Genomic DNA, 17,729 nt, shown 5'->3' with positions numbered 1-17,729 from the left:
CTAAGTAATTTATCAGACACTTAAAACTGTCCTTAGGAAAGATATTTACAAATAAATTTGAATAAAAAAGGTTGGTCAGGGAAGATTCTAAATTAAAAGGCAAGCCTTTCAGAGGAAGATCTCAATAATGATATTTAATTTGGAAAAATATGCCTATCTAAATCAGTTCATTTTCTATTATAAAATATTACTGTTTCTCAAAATGTTGGCTTTGTAACTCACCTTTGAGGTAATAATTTATATATAACACAATATACCCATTTATATGTACCTTTTTGGCTTTGACAAATACATACACCTGTTTAAGAGTCTACTACTTAGCACTAAACAACAAAAACAAATCACGACCACATATTCCCAACACTCTGAAGAGTCCTCCTATTGCCAGTCAACTGCAGTCAATCCCACCTCCTCGCTTTCTAGTCACCCACTCATCTTGCTGTGTCACTATAAGGGCCACACATGCTGCAATTTCATGAAAATGTAGTAACACAGTATGTACTCTCTTGTGTTTTGCTTCTTTTGCTCTGCATAATGTTTGTGAGATTTGTTATGTCGTTGAGTGTACCTGTAACCCATTTCTTTTAACTGCTGACTAGTATTCCGTTGTCAGAGAAGGCAATGGCAACCCACTCCAGTACTCTTGCCTGGAAAATCCCACGGACGGAGGAGCCTGGTGGGCTGCAGTCCATGGGGTCGCTAAGAGTCAGACACGACTGAGCGACTTCACTTTCACTTTTCACTTTCATGCATTGGAGGAGGAAATGGCAACCCACTCCAGTGTTCTTGCCTGGAGAATCCCAGGGACGGGGGAGCCTGGTGGGCTGCTGTCTATGGAGTCGCACAGAGTCGGACAGGACTGAAGCGACTTAGCAGCAGCAGCAGCAGCATTCCATTGTATGGATATAGTACAATTCATCACTTAACTTGTTTACCCCCTTTAGATTATTATAAATCAATTATGAACATCTGTGTAGAAATCTTTGTGAAGATATGCGTCTTTATTTCTCTTGGTTAAGTAACTATGAGTGGGAATGTTGGATTGTATAGTCAACTTTTTCAGAAACCTCCAATCTGTTTTCTAGAGCAGTTGTACCTTCATATGTGTCTACCAGCAAGTATGAGTTCCAGTTCTGCATCCTTGCTGATATCTGGTATTATCAGTCTATTAAATTTTGGCAGTTTTAGAGGTTGTGTAGTGATATTTTATTGTGGCTTTATCTGCATTTCTCTGATAATTAATGAAGTTGAGAATCTTTTCATGTGCTTACTGTCCACTCATATATCATCTTCTTTGGTATACTGTCCATCCAAATCTTTTTCCTACCTTTTTATTGGACTATTATCTTCTGAGTTTTTAAAGAAATTTTTAGAACATATTCCAGACTCAAATTCTTTGTCAGATACTTGAATGATGAGTGTTTTCTCTTGGTCTGTGGTTTACCTTTTCATCTCACAGGTCTCTTTCCAAGTAGAAGTTTTAAATTTTGATGAAGCCCAATTTATTCATTTTTCATTTTTTTAATTTGTACTTCTTTGTATCCTAAGAGATCCCTGTGTACCCCAAAGTCACATAGATTTTTTTTCTGTATTCTACTAGACAGCATATTAAAAAACAGAGATATAACTTTGCTGACAAAGGTCTGTATAGTCAAAGCTATGGGTTTTCCAGTTGTCATGTGTGCATGTGAGAGTTGGACCACAAAGAAGGCAGAGCACTGAAGAACTGATGCTTTCAAACTGTGGTGTTGAAGAAGACTCTTGAGTCTCTTGGACAACAAGAAGATCAAACCAGCCAATCCTAAAGGAAATCAACCCTGAATATTTATTGGAAGGACTGATGCTGAAGCTGAAGCTCCAATACTCTGGCCACCTAATGCAAAGAACCGACTCACTGGAAAAGACCCTAATGCTGGGAAAGATTGAGGGCAGGAGGAGAAGGGGATGACAGATGACAAGATGGTTGGACGGTATCCCGACTCAATGGACATGAGTTTGAGTAAGCTCTGGGAGATGGTGAAGGACAGGGAAGCCTGGTGTGCTGCAGTCCATGGGGTCGCAAAGAGTCAGACACAACCAAGCGACTGAACAACAACAACCAGAAGTTTTAGTTATTTGTTTAGGTCTGTTTCTGTGTATGCTGTAAGAGTCAATGAAGGCTCCTTTTCCTTCTCACAGAATTATCCAATTACTCACGCACCTTTTGCTGAGAAGACTATCTTCTTTTCCACTGAATTATGTCAGTGTTTTTGTCAAAAATCAATTGAGCATGTATCTATTTCTGAACTCTATTCTGTTCCATTGATCTGTAACACCTAACCTTTACACCAACATTACCACAATGTCTCAGTTACTGCAGCTTTATAATATGTCCTGAAATCACATAGTATGGGTCTTCTAAACTTTATTCTTTTTTAAAAAATGTCTGCTCCTTCACTTTTTTCATGTAAACTTTAGAATAAGTTTATGAATGTCCAGGAAAAAAGTCTACTGGGATTTTACTTGAGATTGCATTAGAGAGGACTGTCATAATAATATACTGTCCTCTAATCCATAAACATGGTATCTCCATTTACTTAAGTCTTAATTTTTCTCAGCAATCATTTTCCACTCTTCAGTGTACAGATTTCCTATACATACACATACACACACACACACATAAATAGCTTACTGTTAGTATGTAGAAATACAACTCTTTCTGCATATTGACTTTATACCTTGTGCCCTTTTAAACTCAGTTATAGTTTTAGTAGTATTTTTTAATAGATTTCTCAGGCTTTCTACGCTAGTAACAATGAGCATGAATAGTGCTCAAATACTGGTTTCCAAATATCATTTGCTATAAAAGAAACAAGGAGCAATGGCTGATTCAAGGGCAAAAGCTAGGAAAATACCAGATAAGCCTGAAACATCTTACTGAATCAAAAAGGAAGAAAGTGCTCAAATAAAGACAGGAGATGTCAAAAGGACAGAGAAACTAGTTATAGAGAGATTCCCATTGGCCATTCCTTCAATATGGAAGAGAAGCAAAGCTCTTCTTTATCAAAGAATGCTAATAAATGCAGAAGAAATAATGGAATTAGAAAATCACCACTTGAGAAACACCATAATAATGATACTGAAGATGATAAAACTACTGAGTAAAAGTTTGACAAGAAACCAGATATTTACAAAGACTCAAGATATTTCCCTACAAGGTACTTTTGAGTTATGAAGGAAAAAAAAAATAACATTATAGAAGAGAAATGTTGAAGATATCATTTTAACCAAGTGGTTAAAGTTAATGTCACTAGCATTAGGCTCTCATCTGCCTCCTGATATGGTGTACTGACAAGAATACACACATCTATGCTATTCCTTCCAAAAATGTGTAAGCTGAATATAATGATGAAATAGTACATAGGTCTAAGGGTCATTCTATAAGGCATAAATGTACTTTTCAAAAATGTCATAGTCATAAAAGAGAAAATAAAGGAACTGTTCCATATGAAAGAAAACTAATGAAACACACTAAGTAGATACATGAGATCCTGCACCAGAAAACAGTGTTTTTCTTTCATTACAAAGGACACTGATGAGACAACTAGCAAAATATAAATGAAGTCTATAGATAGTGTCTCACAGTTAATTTGCTGATTTTGATAACTGCACTGTGATTATATTAGAAAATGCCCTCATTTTAAGGAAAGGGACATTAAAGCATTAGTGGGTGGAGGGGCATCATTACTCTCAAATGGTTCCTAGAGAGATAAAACAAAATCAGGTACAAATAGCAGACAAAACGCGTTTCCCCAGTGGCTCAGTGGTAAGAGTATGCCTGCAAGGCAGAAGACACGGGTTCAATTCCAGGGTCAGGAAGATCCCCTGGAGAAGGAAATGGCAACCCACTCGAAGTGTTCTTTCCTGGAAAACCCCATGGACAGAGGAGCTACAGTGGGCTACAGTCCATGGGGTTGCAAAGATTCAGACACGACTGAGCACACACATTGGGTACACAGCAGATAAAGCACGTGTGATAAAACGTTAACCTCTGGGGAACCTGGGTGAAGAATAAAAATTGTACTATTTTTGAAAGCTTTCTATAAAAATAAAATATACAATAAAAAAGTTAGAAACAAATCACACCCGCAGTTACTTCCTTTACTTAGCATACATACCCAGATTTTCGATGGTGTAATAGCGTTGTTTATAGTCTACCTTTATGGTCTGGGCATGAGGGCTGCCAATGCCATAACCAATGGCATAACCTCTGACCACAATGTTTTGATTCTCTGGAGGCGTCCAGCTTACTACGATGCTAGTGACCAGTGGGCGGACGTGAAGAGAACTAGGCACTTCTGGAACACGAGTTTCTGCGAAGGAGAGGAGAGCAAGATGAGATTCAGATGCACCTTCCTTTGTAATATTTCATTGTCCTTGGGGCAAGGTGTTTAGGCTTCTGCCAAATCATCTGGGGCTAAGTTTTTTTTTCCATTATGGCCAAGAATTCTCAAAGAGAATCTGCATGTATAGTGAAGCACGGACACAGTTTAACTGCAACCTAACTCAACCTGAAACACAAGACACTGCAGGATTATTATAATTTGGAAGGAAAGACAAAGAGGTCCAAGAGCCTTCCCAATGGAGAAAAATAAACTGTCTTTCCACTGCTGCCCACTCCTCTTGGTCCCACAGCTGATTACCACACTCCATCAGGTGGAATGAGAAAGGAACAGCACACTAAATAGAAGCCTGCTGTCAACAGGTGATCACGTTTCACATGACAGTGATGATATCAGTTATTTACTCCCCAAACTAATACGGTAAGTCAGAAAATACGAAACTCAGAACCACAAACTGATTTAAATGGTGGGAGACTAAGAGGCTTTAAAAGGTGGCAATTTGCAGTATCGTTCACACACATTATCTCAAGGCATAAATTCCTACCTCTATTTAAAAATCAGTAAACAAAGAATTACATTAAGTACCCAGGTCTTTTGCCTTTTAAGCGGAGCACTTGTCTCTGATAAAGGCAACATACACACACTCATATGGAGTCACTGAATAAACTGGTGAGAAAAACGGCGAGGTTTCTAGGACTAAGGGAAAAGGGAAACGTAACTAAAACAAAGGCCAGTCTACAGGGTGCAGCCTTAAATTTTAGATCCTCTGCCTACTTAATGGCCTTGGTAAAAAAGCCAGACTTAAAGCACCTGCACATTTTTACTTGTTCTGGTTCTACTTACAGGGACAGTTCTCAAAAGGCCACTATAAAAAATACATTTCAGGAGACTTGCTATATTACAGGAACGACAGCAGTATAATCCACAAAAATTCATAGATTTTAGCCACATACACCCCAAAATCTATGCCTTTATAGTTTGACTCATTTGACTTCAGTTAGTACCCAGACTGTTCCAATCCTGCTGATTGTTGCTCTTACCATCTAAGTCACTTTCAAAAGTTTCAGCTGACAGCCAGTCAGTAGCTGGGCCTGTACCATTGACTGTTAGAGCAGCCACTCGGAAATTATATTCAGTTCCCCGATCAAGACCTGCGATGCAAACAATTTAAAAAAAACAGATGAAACAAGAGTTTTGGAAAAACAAAAGATTAAAACCTCCCATTAAAGCCAGTATCTCACTTACCATCTTAGTACAAAGCTACTACCCTAGTGGCTTAGTCGGTAAAGAACCTGCCTGCTATGCAGGAGACCCAGGATCGATCCCTGGGTCAGGAAGACCCCCTGGAGAAGGGAACGGCTATCCACTCCAGTATTCTTTCTTGGAAAATCCCAGGGACAGAGGAACCTGTTGGTTACAGTCCATGGGGTCACAAGAGTCAGACATGACTTAGTGACTGAACTACCAACACCACCACCACCTCTTCCTGGTAACATTTCAGTTAAAGTTAATACAGAACAAGCAATACATAAATATACCACAGAGGAGCTCCTATCTCTAGATAGGAAGCCCAAGAATCCAAGAGCAAAACAAAATAAAGCAAGCTCCCAGGAGACTTTAGACCTTTGAAAAGAGCTTGAAGGCACCTTAGAAATGAGGGCTTTCCAGGAGGTGCTAGTGGTAAACAACCCGCCAGCCAATGCAGAGACATAAGAGATGCGTGTTCCATCCCCAGGTCGGGAAGATCCCCTGGAGGAGAGAGTGGCAAAATGGGCTTCTTGGTGGATAAGACGGTAAAGAATCTGCCTGCAATCCAGGAGACCTGGGTTTAATCCCTGGGTAGCGAAGATCCCCTTCTTGCCTAGAGAATTCCATGGACAGAGGAGGTGGCGGGCTACAGTCCATGGGGTCACAAAGAGTCTCACACGACTGAGCAACTAATACTTTCACTTTTTCACTTTATTTTGTTACTAAGGAGGCTAAGACCAAAAACAGCCCAAAGGAATGAGAGTTACAACAAAGGAACAAAGTCAGTTGGTCTCAGAACCAAGACCAGAAAATAAGCAGAGGTGTAACTCCTACCATTTTACCTCTGTTCTCTGGGTCACCCCATAACCACAAAAGAAACATTTTAAGCATCAAATATGGCCTAGAAATCTATTTCTCAACAACCTACTTGCTCATAAATATTACAACAAGTAAAAGAGGAATAAAGCCTTTTTACAGTGCAATCTTTCATATTTACTATTAGCTAATGAAGTACACGATATAAGAATGTATCAAAGGTAACAAAGATATACATGTAAAAGTCTACAAAGTGGAGTAACAGTCAACTTTTTTCTTTTTGTGTTAAAATACATATAATATAAAATTTATCATCTAAGCCATTTTTGAGTGTACAGTTCACATTCATACATTTTGATACCAGATATTGTGAAAGGTCTTATAAAGGTTATGAAAAATTATCCTACACCTCCCATTATTCAAATAACAGGATCACTGGCCAGAAACTAGTACAAAAATTCCTAAGGGAGAGCTACTGAGAGAGAGGTTGGCCAGGATGCAGGACGAGCCCTGGCTCAGCTAATTCTGTCACATGGTATGAGGAGAGGTGGGCCTGTTCTCTGTACGCCCATCCTGATTGGTGTTGGTCCACAAGCAAGCAAGCAAGCAGCAAGACAGGAAGAGAAACAGAATAGCTGGGCCCTAGTCAGTTTACCCCTCTCTCCTTCCTGCACACACTGAACAGAAAGTGCCAGAGTGGGCCACACAGGCATCTGTAACTGTTAACAGATAACAGTCTGGACTATTAACAAACAGGCTCTAGAAGAATTCAACCAATCAGGTTATCATTCCCTCTCCTCTGAGGAATTGGAATGTAAGAGTGAGGGCAAGTGGGAGGGAGTACACACGAGTAGGTAAAGTGAGAGTAAGTACAGAGGCTAAACTCCTGTCCCTCAAGATGACCTACAAAGCTCGCAGGTTAAAACCAAGGCACTCGATCCATATTATAAAGATACAGCGGAATGTGTTAAATGCTGTAAGTAGTACAAAAGAAACAACAATTACTGGCTAAACCTTAAAATCCTGTAATTTGTTGTTCAATACAAGATCTTGGGAACCCATACTATTCCCCTTATCAGCTTCAAGTTAATGCTCAAGAGAATAACAACCTTCCTTTCTCAGGTTCGATATCTGGGTTGGGAAGATCCCTTGGAGTAGGAAATGGCACCCTACTCCAGTACTCTTCCCTGGAAAACTCCATGGGCAAAGGAGCCTGACAGGCTACAGTCCACAGGGCTACAAAGAATCAGACACGACTGAGAGACTAAGTGCACATACACCTTTTGCTCATCATTATATAAAAGTTCAATAAAGTCTATTAAATGAATGAATGAATCTAAATATAATTTTAAAATGCAAGAATTTTCTTGATAAACAAAAGGCTATTTTTATTAAAGTGGTATTTTGCTTATACATCAAATGTTTCATTGAGAAAATGAATAGTCTCCTCAGGGGCAAGGACTGTATCTATTTTTATTTATTAGAAATAAGAACCGCGACTGGTATATAATAAGTACCTACTATTAAATATTCAAAATAAAAGCCTCATGTTTGGGAAATGTTATTCACCTGGGTCTGGAGTATAATCAGACTGACTTTTAAAAACATCCATGACCAGTTCTGCAGTAATGCTCCTTTGGTGAGATTTCTCAGCAACACTCCTGCAGTCGTATTTATCTCCTGCAGCTTAGAGCTGCGGGGTTCAAGTGAGTAAATAAGAAAATGGAAAGATACCCTTGAGGACAAACGTTCTCCTTGCATGGCTGTGGCCATTCACAACTGTTTCAGGTCACGGATACCCAAGTGGTGTCAGTGTTAGAAGAAATCATTTTGTAGGCCTCTGCTACCACCTAGACTGAGTAAGATTCTTTGCTTATGTAGCTTTGTTTACGTGGATAATACATTAAAATAATTTCACCACAGAACCGGCAAAACCTGTAAGAGTATATTTTACAATTTTTATCAGGTCAGAAGTTGACTGAACTATTACAAATTCCTTTAAACCATTTTTGATTTGTGTAAGTCAACAGCCCGGAGCAGTCATTAGACTAGCGTTAATTCAAAGTTTGAGAGACACACTATCTTTGAGCTTTTGCCTACATGCAAAGCAGCTTACCTTCAATCAGCTGTGACAGCTGTGTCCCAGACACCAAGGTCTCAGTGACATCACTCTTTCGGGAAGCCTTTCGGTAGCGAACCTTGTAGCCAGTGATCTGTCCATTTTGTGCGGCTGGAGGAGGTGGCTGCCAGTGAATCACAATACTCTAGGAAACACAAGATTAGAGGGAAACACAATATATCAAATCTTGGTCCTGTTTTACGTATTACTACCCTGAATTCACTGTGTAAGAGAAGGAATACAAAGGCAACAGAGTGTTCAGAGTTTTATTACTAAGCTATTTGATAATCACTCAAAGATAGTTTTAAATTTTAAAACCCTCAAAGATGGAATGGGGAGACTGTATTTGTGGGGAGTGCACTCTGGCACCTGATCTATTTTGCTAGAATGAAGATACCGGGCAAAAGTCTCAGGAAAGTTTCCGAAGGAAACCATGAGGCCAGAGGCATGTGGATGAGGAAGTAAATCAGTGTTAGGTTCTCTTCTACCTCTACTGTAAGAAGAGTGAAATTAGATAGTTTCTGTCTAAAACTTTTCAAAGAGGGGACTGTTAATTATCAGCTGATTGTTTCTTAAAAGAAAAGGAGTCCCAGATTACTTTTTGAAAGGACTGCCTGTCTGAGTTGTCTATGCAGCCCAGGAGGGGCTCTGGGCATCTGAGAGGCACACGTGGTCTTCAGGGCACAGTGAACTTGTCCAGGAGAGCTGGCTACAGCAGTGCAACCATAGGACAGATGTCTGCCTTTGACTCACTCTGGGTTCACCTCACAGTACTAAATGGCTCCAGTATCATAAACCACATCACCAAGGTTCTGGATGTTGAAGGTCTATAACACCATGGTTTACATAGTAACAGCAGTATACTTGCAGAAAGGCTAAAGTAATTTTGGCATTAGAGAAAGGCAGTAAAATTAAACAGAATAAACCAAACTTGGCGTCTAAGTCCAGCTTTAAACTGGCAAGTGTAATATCTATGTCACTTTCTTTCTCTGCTTGATTATGATTGTTTTGATAGAGAATCTCCCTCTTTATAAGCCCTCCTGAGGCCTAACAGGCTACCCGTAAAAATGAACAACAGCAATATAAAGTTTTACCTTTGAATTTCTTACTTCTAAAGACAGATTCTGAGGAGCAGCACTGGGAACTGCACAGACCAAAAAAAAACAGAAAGGAAATGAAAAAAAAATTTTTAATTTCAATTACATCATGTGACTGTTTTTGGCCAGACCTTATACAAATGAGCATCTCAAACACAGATACGCAACCTGAAAGGCTAACCCAGGAGCCAGTGTCCTCATGTTGACAGCAGTATTTGGATAAGGTGTGGCCATATATAAGTCATTTAAAATGAGACACATTCACATATACACACATCCATACCCAAGTCAGGATATACCTTTGGGAAGTCAGATACTTATTTCAAGGATATGATGATGACTCTAAACTTCTCTAGAGCCCAATTATATTCTGAACCTTTAATGTATTCTTCTGAATATTCTTGGGAATAGCTATCTTTATTTTGGTGTACAATTTCTGGAAATGAGCCTAATGAATATGGGAAGTGAATCAGCTGGGTATCATTACAAGTCCAAAGTGTGATGTACACAAATCAACGACCTTGGCTTTCTTGTGGGGTTCCTAAACTGGTTTTGAAGGCAGTTTCGAGGAGAGCAAAGAGTTGTTAAACAATGGAAGTCCAGTTAAGTAACCATTTGGCTTCTGAAGGCAACTATATAGCAGGAAATACTCATTCAGATGTGAGAGGTTTGGGACTATTAGTTACAAAACAGCTGTATAACTAGTTTCTCACATATTAGAACATAAGACAGGGTATCTCAAAGTTTATTGTACATATGCCCTCCAGTGTCTTCTTTTGTAGTAACTATAGAAAGAAAAAAATTTTAAGCAAACCTAATTAGTTTCTTCTCCAACCACAAAATGCTGACTTTAGCTTTTCTCTCCTAATCCATACATGGAAATTTCTCCCTTCCATTCTGATACCTGGTGACCAGACACATAACTCAGTGCCCACTGTGGTGTAGTCTTCTGGAGGATAGAGAGGATAGAGATCTCTCAACCCAGAGATTCAGAGGGTCTGGAGAAGGACTTCTCCATTTGTGTTCTGAAAAAAGTCCGTGGATGGTTTCAGTCATCTCCTTTTTAAGAACCTCTGACTCAGCTGCAGAGGCACCAACATAATTGTTGTTGCTGTCTTCTTCTCTTTCATCACCACCACCACCATCACGGCTAAGATCTGCTTCATGCTCCTACATGGCAGGTAGTTTAATCCTCACAACAATCCTACAAAGGAGTTTCTATTATTATCTCACTTTACAGATGACAAACTACAGCTGCAGCTCAGGGGAGTTAACTTGCTTAAGGTATTTGTTTCAACTGGTGTAAGAACCAAGATTTCTCTTCCTCTGAAGTGCTGCCCTTAACCAACCACGCTGAGACATATTCAGTTCCTGCAACAGGCACTGCAGTCAGCATGCCAACCCACTTGATGCACTTAGAAGTGGCTCATGGGTAGATTTAAAAGCCTATGTTAAACACAGGCTAACCAAAATACAGTCCGCATTAACTTTTTATCCTGAAAAATGTCAAGTGCAAAGAGTGGCAAGAAGAATACAATGAACACCATACACTCTTTTCCTGCATTTACCACTTGTTAATATTCTGCTGCATCTGCTTTATTTCTCTCATTATATTTATACATATTTATCTATCTACATATTGTTTCTGGAGAGCTGAGAGACAGTTACAGTCATGATACTTCACCCCTAAATACTACAGTATGTATCTCCTAAGAAAACATTCTCCAACAAAATTATAATACAATGATCACATTAAAATCTAATCAGCACAAAACTACTATCTAATATACCTACAAACGTATCTAAGTTTTAATACTGACTGATACTATACCCACCTAATTATTAAGTAATTGTACCAAGAGTGTCTTTATACTGGTTTTATTCCCAGATTCAGGAATCAAAGATTATACATATTTTATTTTATTCTATATGTCTTTACTTTTCTTTAATCCTATAATGACTCCCCTTTTTCGTTTCTTTCATGAGACTAATATTTTCTAAGAATTCAAGCTAGTCTATTTTTTTGCAGAATGTCCGCCGATTTGGATGTATGTCTAGCTGTTCCATCACGATCACACTTAGAACGTTTTTGGCAGGGACACAGCACAGGTGAGACAGACGAAGCTACGTCTTTCTTGATGCAGCACATTACATGATGCCAGTCTGCTCCTTTGATGGTGATGTGATGTCTCACCCCTTGTTTAAAAGAGTCAAACTACAGCTCTTAAAACTTGTTTAGACATTCAGTGTAAAGGCTATAACATGTACACACATTTTTAAGAAAAAGACATTTTTGAAATATTTGGATTTAGCTGAGTTTCAGGATACAATATATACATTAAGTGCAATGAACTGTTATTTTCTGTTCTACTCTAAAAATATCTTTTAAAAAAATGTGGGTCTTGACCTACTCAGTTTCACTGGTAAGCTGTACTTTGAAAACCACTGCTTTAGGTCATGGGTCTAAGCAAATAACAGTGAGATATAAACTGTCACAAAATATTGAGGAGTTAAAAGACCTATTTGGCATGGAAATATAATTGCTATGTAGAGTAAGGGCAGCCCTCCAATAGCCTTGGATGATCTGTTCTATGAACAAGCAATAATACTCACTTATACAAAAAAATCTACTAAAAATAAAATACCAAGGAGCTATTCAAGTACCAGGTACTACATGTCCTATGACCTCTCAATGGATTTTTATAGCCACCCAATGAAGCTGGTATTATCTAAATTTCACATGTAAGGAACCATGCTCAGACATGTAAAGTGACTTGACTGAAGTCACACTACCAGAACTGGTATGTGAACCAAATCTTCTTGATATTGAAGCCCTGATCTTGTTACTATGCCACCAGGGCCCTCAAGCTCGGTATTCTGTTCCAGAGGAAGCAAACTCACCATCTGAAAAAGTTCGAACAGCAACATCTTGTGTGGAGACTCCAGGACCATGTTTATTGTAGGCCACCACTCGGAAACTATACTCCGTGTATTTTTTCAATCCGTTAATGGTGTGGGAGTGACTCGAAACATCAACATCCTTGAGTAAAATAAAACATATATATGTATGTGTATATATATATATAAGCCAAAAGAAATGAAGCAAATAATTAACTATACAAATTCTATATTTGACATAATGCAGATTTTTGTCCCTCTTATAGAACGTTATTTCAATAGTCAAAGCAAATTTATCATAAACACTGGCAATTTGCTGAGAAATACTTCTTAATAATGTTTAGTGACCGTTAATGGCAAAAACTGCAGAATGAACCTTGGTACTAAGAAACAGAATTTATCAACTCATCATTTCTTATGCATATTTTTTCCTCAGATTTCTAGACAAGCAGGTATTGAGTTTTTGAAATATATTTCAAATCTACTACTCCAATCAATGCATTAAAAAAGGGCTTCATATTATACCTGTTCTTTATCAGTCCCCTTTTCCATGTAGTACAGTTTGTAATTCTGAATTTCCCCATTTCCAGACAATGGTGTTTCCCAGGTGACAGTGATAGAAGTCGGTGAAGTTGCACAGGCTCGGATGTTAGGTGCTGGGCCAGGAGCTGAACTAGAAGGAAGATTTCAAGATGGCAAGATATAAATAAAATTTATGGTACCCCTCAAGACCACTCTCAGCAATAACGGCACCCTGGCTATGTTTTCAAAACGATAAAAACAGTTAAACTAAGAAAACAAGTGATTTGATTCAAGAGGTTTCAGGATAATATATAATTAAACGATTTCCCTCTTTATGACCGCAAAACCAAAAATTATCTGTGAAATATCTCCAATTTATTCAAAGAAAAAAGTGAACACTGAAGAATTCTTGTGGTTTATAAAATCCTATTTTGCAGCAGGACTGCAGCACATATAGGCAGACATCACAGAAAGGAGCCCTCTCTTGACAGGCTATGGGGATACAATGAATGGTGGACAGAGGCCCTGCCCACAGAGAACTCCAGTTTAGAGTGAAGTCAGACATACAATTACAAAGAAGATCATAAAAGTGCTGGCAGATTAGGCAACAACTGTAATGAAAATGGAAAGAAGATAGTACATAATTTTGCTCTGGGCAGGGTCGTTAGGAAAGGGAAGGACTGAAGTAGACTTTTAGGGAGCAGAAAGAATTAACAGTTTTCTGAGACATCAAGGGAGATAGTACTCTGGTCAATGGGGGTGACAGGTGAGAAGACAGTGTTACATGGTTCAGGCTGAAACAGGGAATAGATATAGGATACAGAATGCTATAAAGGATAACAAGAGCCAGATAAGGCCCTGCTCTGAGTCTGGATTATTTCTTGTAAGTGTTAGATAATTACTGAAAAATTACGAGCGGGAATATAACAAGACATGACCAGATTTGCCTTTAGAATGAGCATATGAACACATGCACAGAAGAAAAACAGCAAGGGAATAAGACTAGATAAACACTCATTTTAAAAAGAGCTACCATTTATTGAATGTTTGCTATCAGTCCAGCATTAAGTGCTTTACATTTAAATGTTTTACATTTAAATTATATTTACGTAATCTTCACACAAACCCAAATGAGACAGATACTATTATCATCCCTACTTATGGATGAGGCTGAGAAGTTAAGAACCATTCCCAAATGATGGAAAAATTGGTGAGTGGTGGAGCTGCGAACCAAGCCCTTCCTGGTTCTAAAATGTGGACTCAGGAAGATCAGGTAGGGAATTATGACAAGACCTTCTGAAGGAAGATGTGACTAGAAGACCCCATGAGTGAGTGACTGACCGATCGTCTGCCCAGTTCACATCCTTTTTTACTATATTCTTTTCGTCTGACTGTCAGGTTCCAGTCCCAATTTATATACAAATCCTGGGCAGCTGCCTGTGTCTACACTCTGGTGGACACTCTGCATCTGAAAATCATTTCTCTGGTGCCAGCGTTTTTGTAACAGACATCCATTAGACTTAAGGAAAGGGGGGTGGGGGGCGCGGAAACTAACAAAATGTAAAACAAACTGGCTTTCTTAAATAACAGCATGACAGCTTAAGATTAGTTTAGCTACCAAAGTAGAGAAACCTGAATATGGTTATTCTGACAGTTGTTTGCTTTATTTAGTCATGAATCATGTTATTCACTTAATGTTAAGAGCATATTTTGCACAGCCTGACAGGTGGGATTTGTCACACTTCTGCTGCTATGGAAAACTTTCCTCTAACTTTTTAAAAGGGAAGGAAAACAGAACAAATTCCCTTGAAATCACTTTCAGTATATTCACTGGTTAAACTTAGGCAAATATGATCCTAAAAAAGGCACTAATAAATTCTTTTGTCTGTACAGTGGCATTAAAACATGTGAAAAAATTTAAGTTGGCTTGAAAAGCTAAAAATGTAAAATATTTTCCAAGGGCTGACTCTAACACTTTGGCTCTCCCCACCCCCGCCTGAACACATCCAGATGAAATCTCTTTCCACTGACTCCTCTTTTGCCAAAACATGTTAATAGTCACTCTGCATCCCCAAAACAGTCTCCCCAGAAGCTGTTGCTCCTTCCATCTATATTCTTCAGTTCAGTCGTTCAGTCACGTAAAACTCTTTGTGATGCCACAGACTGCAGCACGCTAGGCTTCCCTGTCCATCACCAACTTCCAGAGCTTACTCAAACTCATGTCCATTGAGTTGGTGCTGCCATCCTACCATCTCATCCTCTGTCGTCCCCTTCTCCTCCTGCCTTCAATCTTTCTCAGCATTAGGGTCTTTTCTAATGAGTCAGTTCTTTGCATCAGGTGGCCAAAGTATTGAGCTTCAGCTTCAGCATCAGTTCTTCCAATGAATATTCAGGACTGATTTCCTTTACTTCTGACTGGTTTGATCTCCTTGCAGTTCAAGGGACTCTCAAGAGTCTTCTCCAACACCATAATTCAAAAGCATCAATTCTTCGGCTCTCAGCTTTCTTCATGGTCCCACTCTCATATCTATACTCTTAGCTACTTTCTTTTAATCAAACTCCCTTGAATAAATGATCACAATACTGCCCATTTACCAGTCCTTGTCTGGTACCAGACTATTGTGTGAACAGAAGTCTTACTCATCTTTACATCTTGCTGCCTAGCACAGTGCCTGGCACATGACAGGCACTCAATAAATCTCTTCTTTCATCTCTAACTTGACAGTGCCCCTTTTTAGTTCTGTAATTCTCAGTAGTCTGACTTTAGGTTCTGAAGTGATCAAGAAAACCACAGGTTCTTTCCAAAGGCAAACGTGAATATGTACAGACACACAAATATTTTCATGTACGGCCCCAGGATGGAACCCTTGCACTGAATCGAATTCAGTGGTCTCTTTCATTTTCATCATGACTCACCCTGCGTGTATACTGCTAATCCTAGTTTTGGGATTGGGTCAAGCGGTTTCCTTCCCCAAGAATGTTTGCTCTAAGCCAAATGCTTTAAGGCCAGCCTGGGGTTTCATGTTTTCCTAGGAACCAGATTTGATTTACCTAACTTTACAGTAACCGTTCCTTGTTCTGTATTTCATTATCTCTCATGAATGATGCCTGTACGTGAGAATTAATGAAGGAAAATTGAGTCCGAAATCTAACAGATTGTCCCTGCTCTTATCCGAACGCAGTAATTGTGAAACTCAACATCCTTTCCCTGTAGCGAGAACACATTCTTTCCTTAAGTCAACACCCCACCCCCCACCCAGCTCTCTTTGGGTCCTCTCCTTGTTGCCTGGGTTTGATTCCTGACCTTTAATGCTCTATTACAGAGATGATGAATGGCCTCCTATCTTGACTGCTCATTCTTTAAGGGGAGGATTCCTGTCCTGTCCCCTGCATCTCCAATAGCTTGTGCAGGGCCTGGTAGAGGAAGTCCTCAGTAACTGTTTGATGGGTGAACGACTTACTGCAGCATTAGAAAGCGAAATTCCACAGCTTCTTGACTTTACTTATTCCACCCATCAGGCAGAGTCCTTGAATTATTTCCATAGTTTCAGTGGTAAATACATTTAATCTGTTTAGTACCCTAGTCAGCAGCTTCCTCAAATTTATCGCCCATGCCCCTCAGCTGCAGTAGAATTTTTGTTGCTGCAAATTTGTTAACACAGAAACACTAGTGCAGTTAATAGGAAAAGAAAACTGGAGAAGGCGCCCAAGAAAAACAATGGCTTGTGTTAAAAGAAGGTACAAGTGTAGAAGAAAGCCTCATGAGAAAAGCATTAATTCTAAATTTGACTGCTTCTCATAATTTCTGACCTATAGTTTGAAAAACCAAACCTTAAGACATAGAAGACATTTATAAAGTAAACCCCCTTGACACTAATTTCAGTTGGAAAAATCTTAAGAAATGTAACTGGAAGTAACATTATTTGGCACAAAAGACAACAGGTTCAAGGTAAAGCCTTGAAGAGATTTTGAAGAGTATGGTATGTATAAAGACCAGGGCAATTCCACTGACAATTACTATTAAATACCTACTTCCTGTGTGAGGTACTGCATTGGACATGGTGGGAAATAAAAGGACAATAAATACTCTGTCTTTGCCATAAAATTAATGAAATATATTCATAACCATAATTCAAGGAAGATGTACAATAATACATCTCGTAACTTAAATAATACATAATGTACCTCAGGACTGTAGAAAACAATATTAGATAAGATCAGAGGAAGATTTTAGAACGGCATCTGAACTGGGTCCAAAGAATCGGTAAAATCTGGGTGTCTTCCAGCAGAATTATACTGTCGTATACTATGTGCTGCTGTGTGATGCAGTTAACTTGATTTCCTGTAACTAATTCACTAAGATCCCTAAAAGTGAGGCACTGTTATCTCCTGCACACCTATGGTACGCCAGGCTATACATAAGATAGCCCTTCATACAGGCCTTGCTTCAGGTGGGGCTGACAGACAGGTGGGAGACTTACCCTCAGGCTGTGTTTCTACCCGCAGTGGAGCTGAACTCTCTCCAGGGCCATGCTTATTTTGAGCCATAACTCTAAAGATGTACACTGTTGCTGGCATTAGGTTTTGAATGGTCACCTGCATTTCTCCTGGGCGACTGGTATTCTCAACACGTTCCCTTTGGATAAA

The 17,729-nt window shown here is 39.1% G+C and overlaps 1 protein-coding gene across 2 annotated transcripts in view; it reads right to left on the bottom strand.

Annotated features, from left to right (window-relative positions):
* Positions 1-17,729, bottom strand: part of NEO1 (neogenin 1) — a 237,205-nt gene that overhangs the window by 39,989 nt on the left and 179,487 nt on the right. For both annotated transcript variants that reach the window (XM_070377403.1, XM_070377404.1), the window contains exons 9-16: positions 17,564-17,718; positions 15,492-15,497; positions 13,086-13,228; positions 12,564-12,702; positions 9,660-9,709; positions 8,563-8,710; positions 5,423-5,533; positions 4,158-4,352 (exon numbers count right to left, since the gene is read on the bottom strand). In XM_070377403.1, the coding sequence (XP_070233504.1) occupies positions 4,158-4,352; positions 5,423-5,533; positions 8,563-8,710; positions 9,660-9,709; positions 12,564-12,702; positions 13,086-13,228; positions 15,492-15,497; positions 17,564-17,718 (947 nt within the window). The remainder of the gene's footprint in view (positions 1-4,157; positions 4,353-5,422; positions 5,534-8,562; positions 8,711-9,659; positions 9,710-12,563; positions 12,703-13,085; positions 13,229-15,491; positions 15,498-17,563; positions 17,719-17,729) is intronic.

Source organism: Bos mutus, chromosome 10 (genome assembly GCF_027580195.1).
Source record: "Bos mutus isolate GX-2022 chromosome 10, NWIPB_WYAK_1.1, whole genome shotgun sequence".
Lineage (NCBI taxonomy): Eukaryota > Metazoa > Chordata > Mammalia > Artiodactyla > Bovidae > Bos > Bos mutus.
This window is presented reverse-complemented; position numbering and strand designations above follow the sequence as displayed.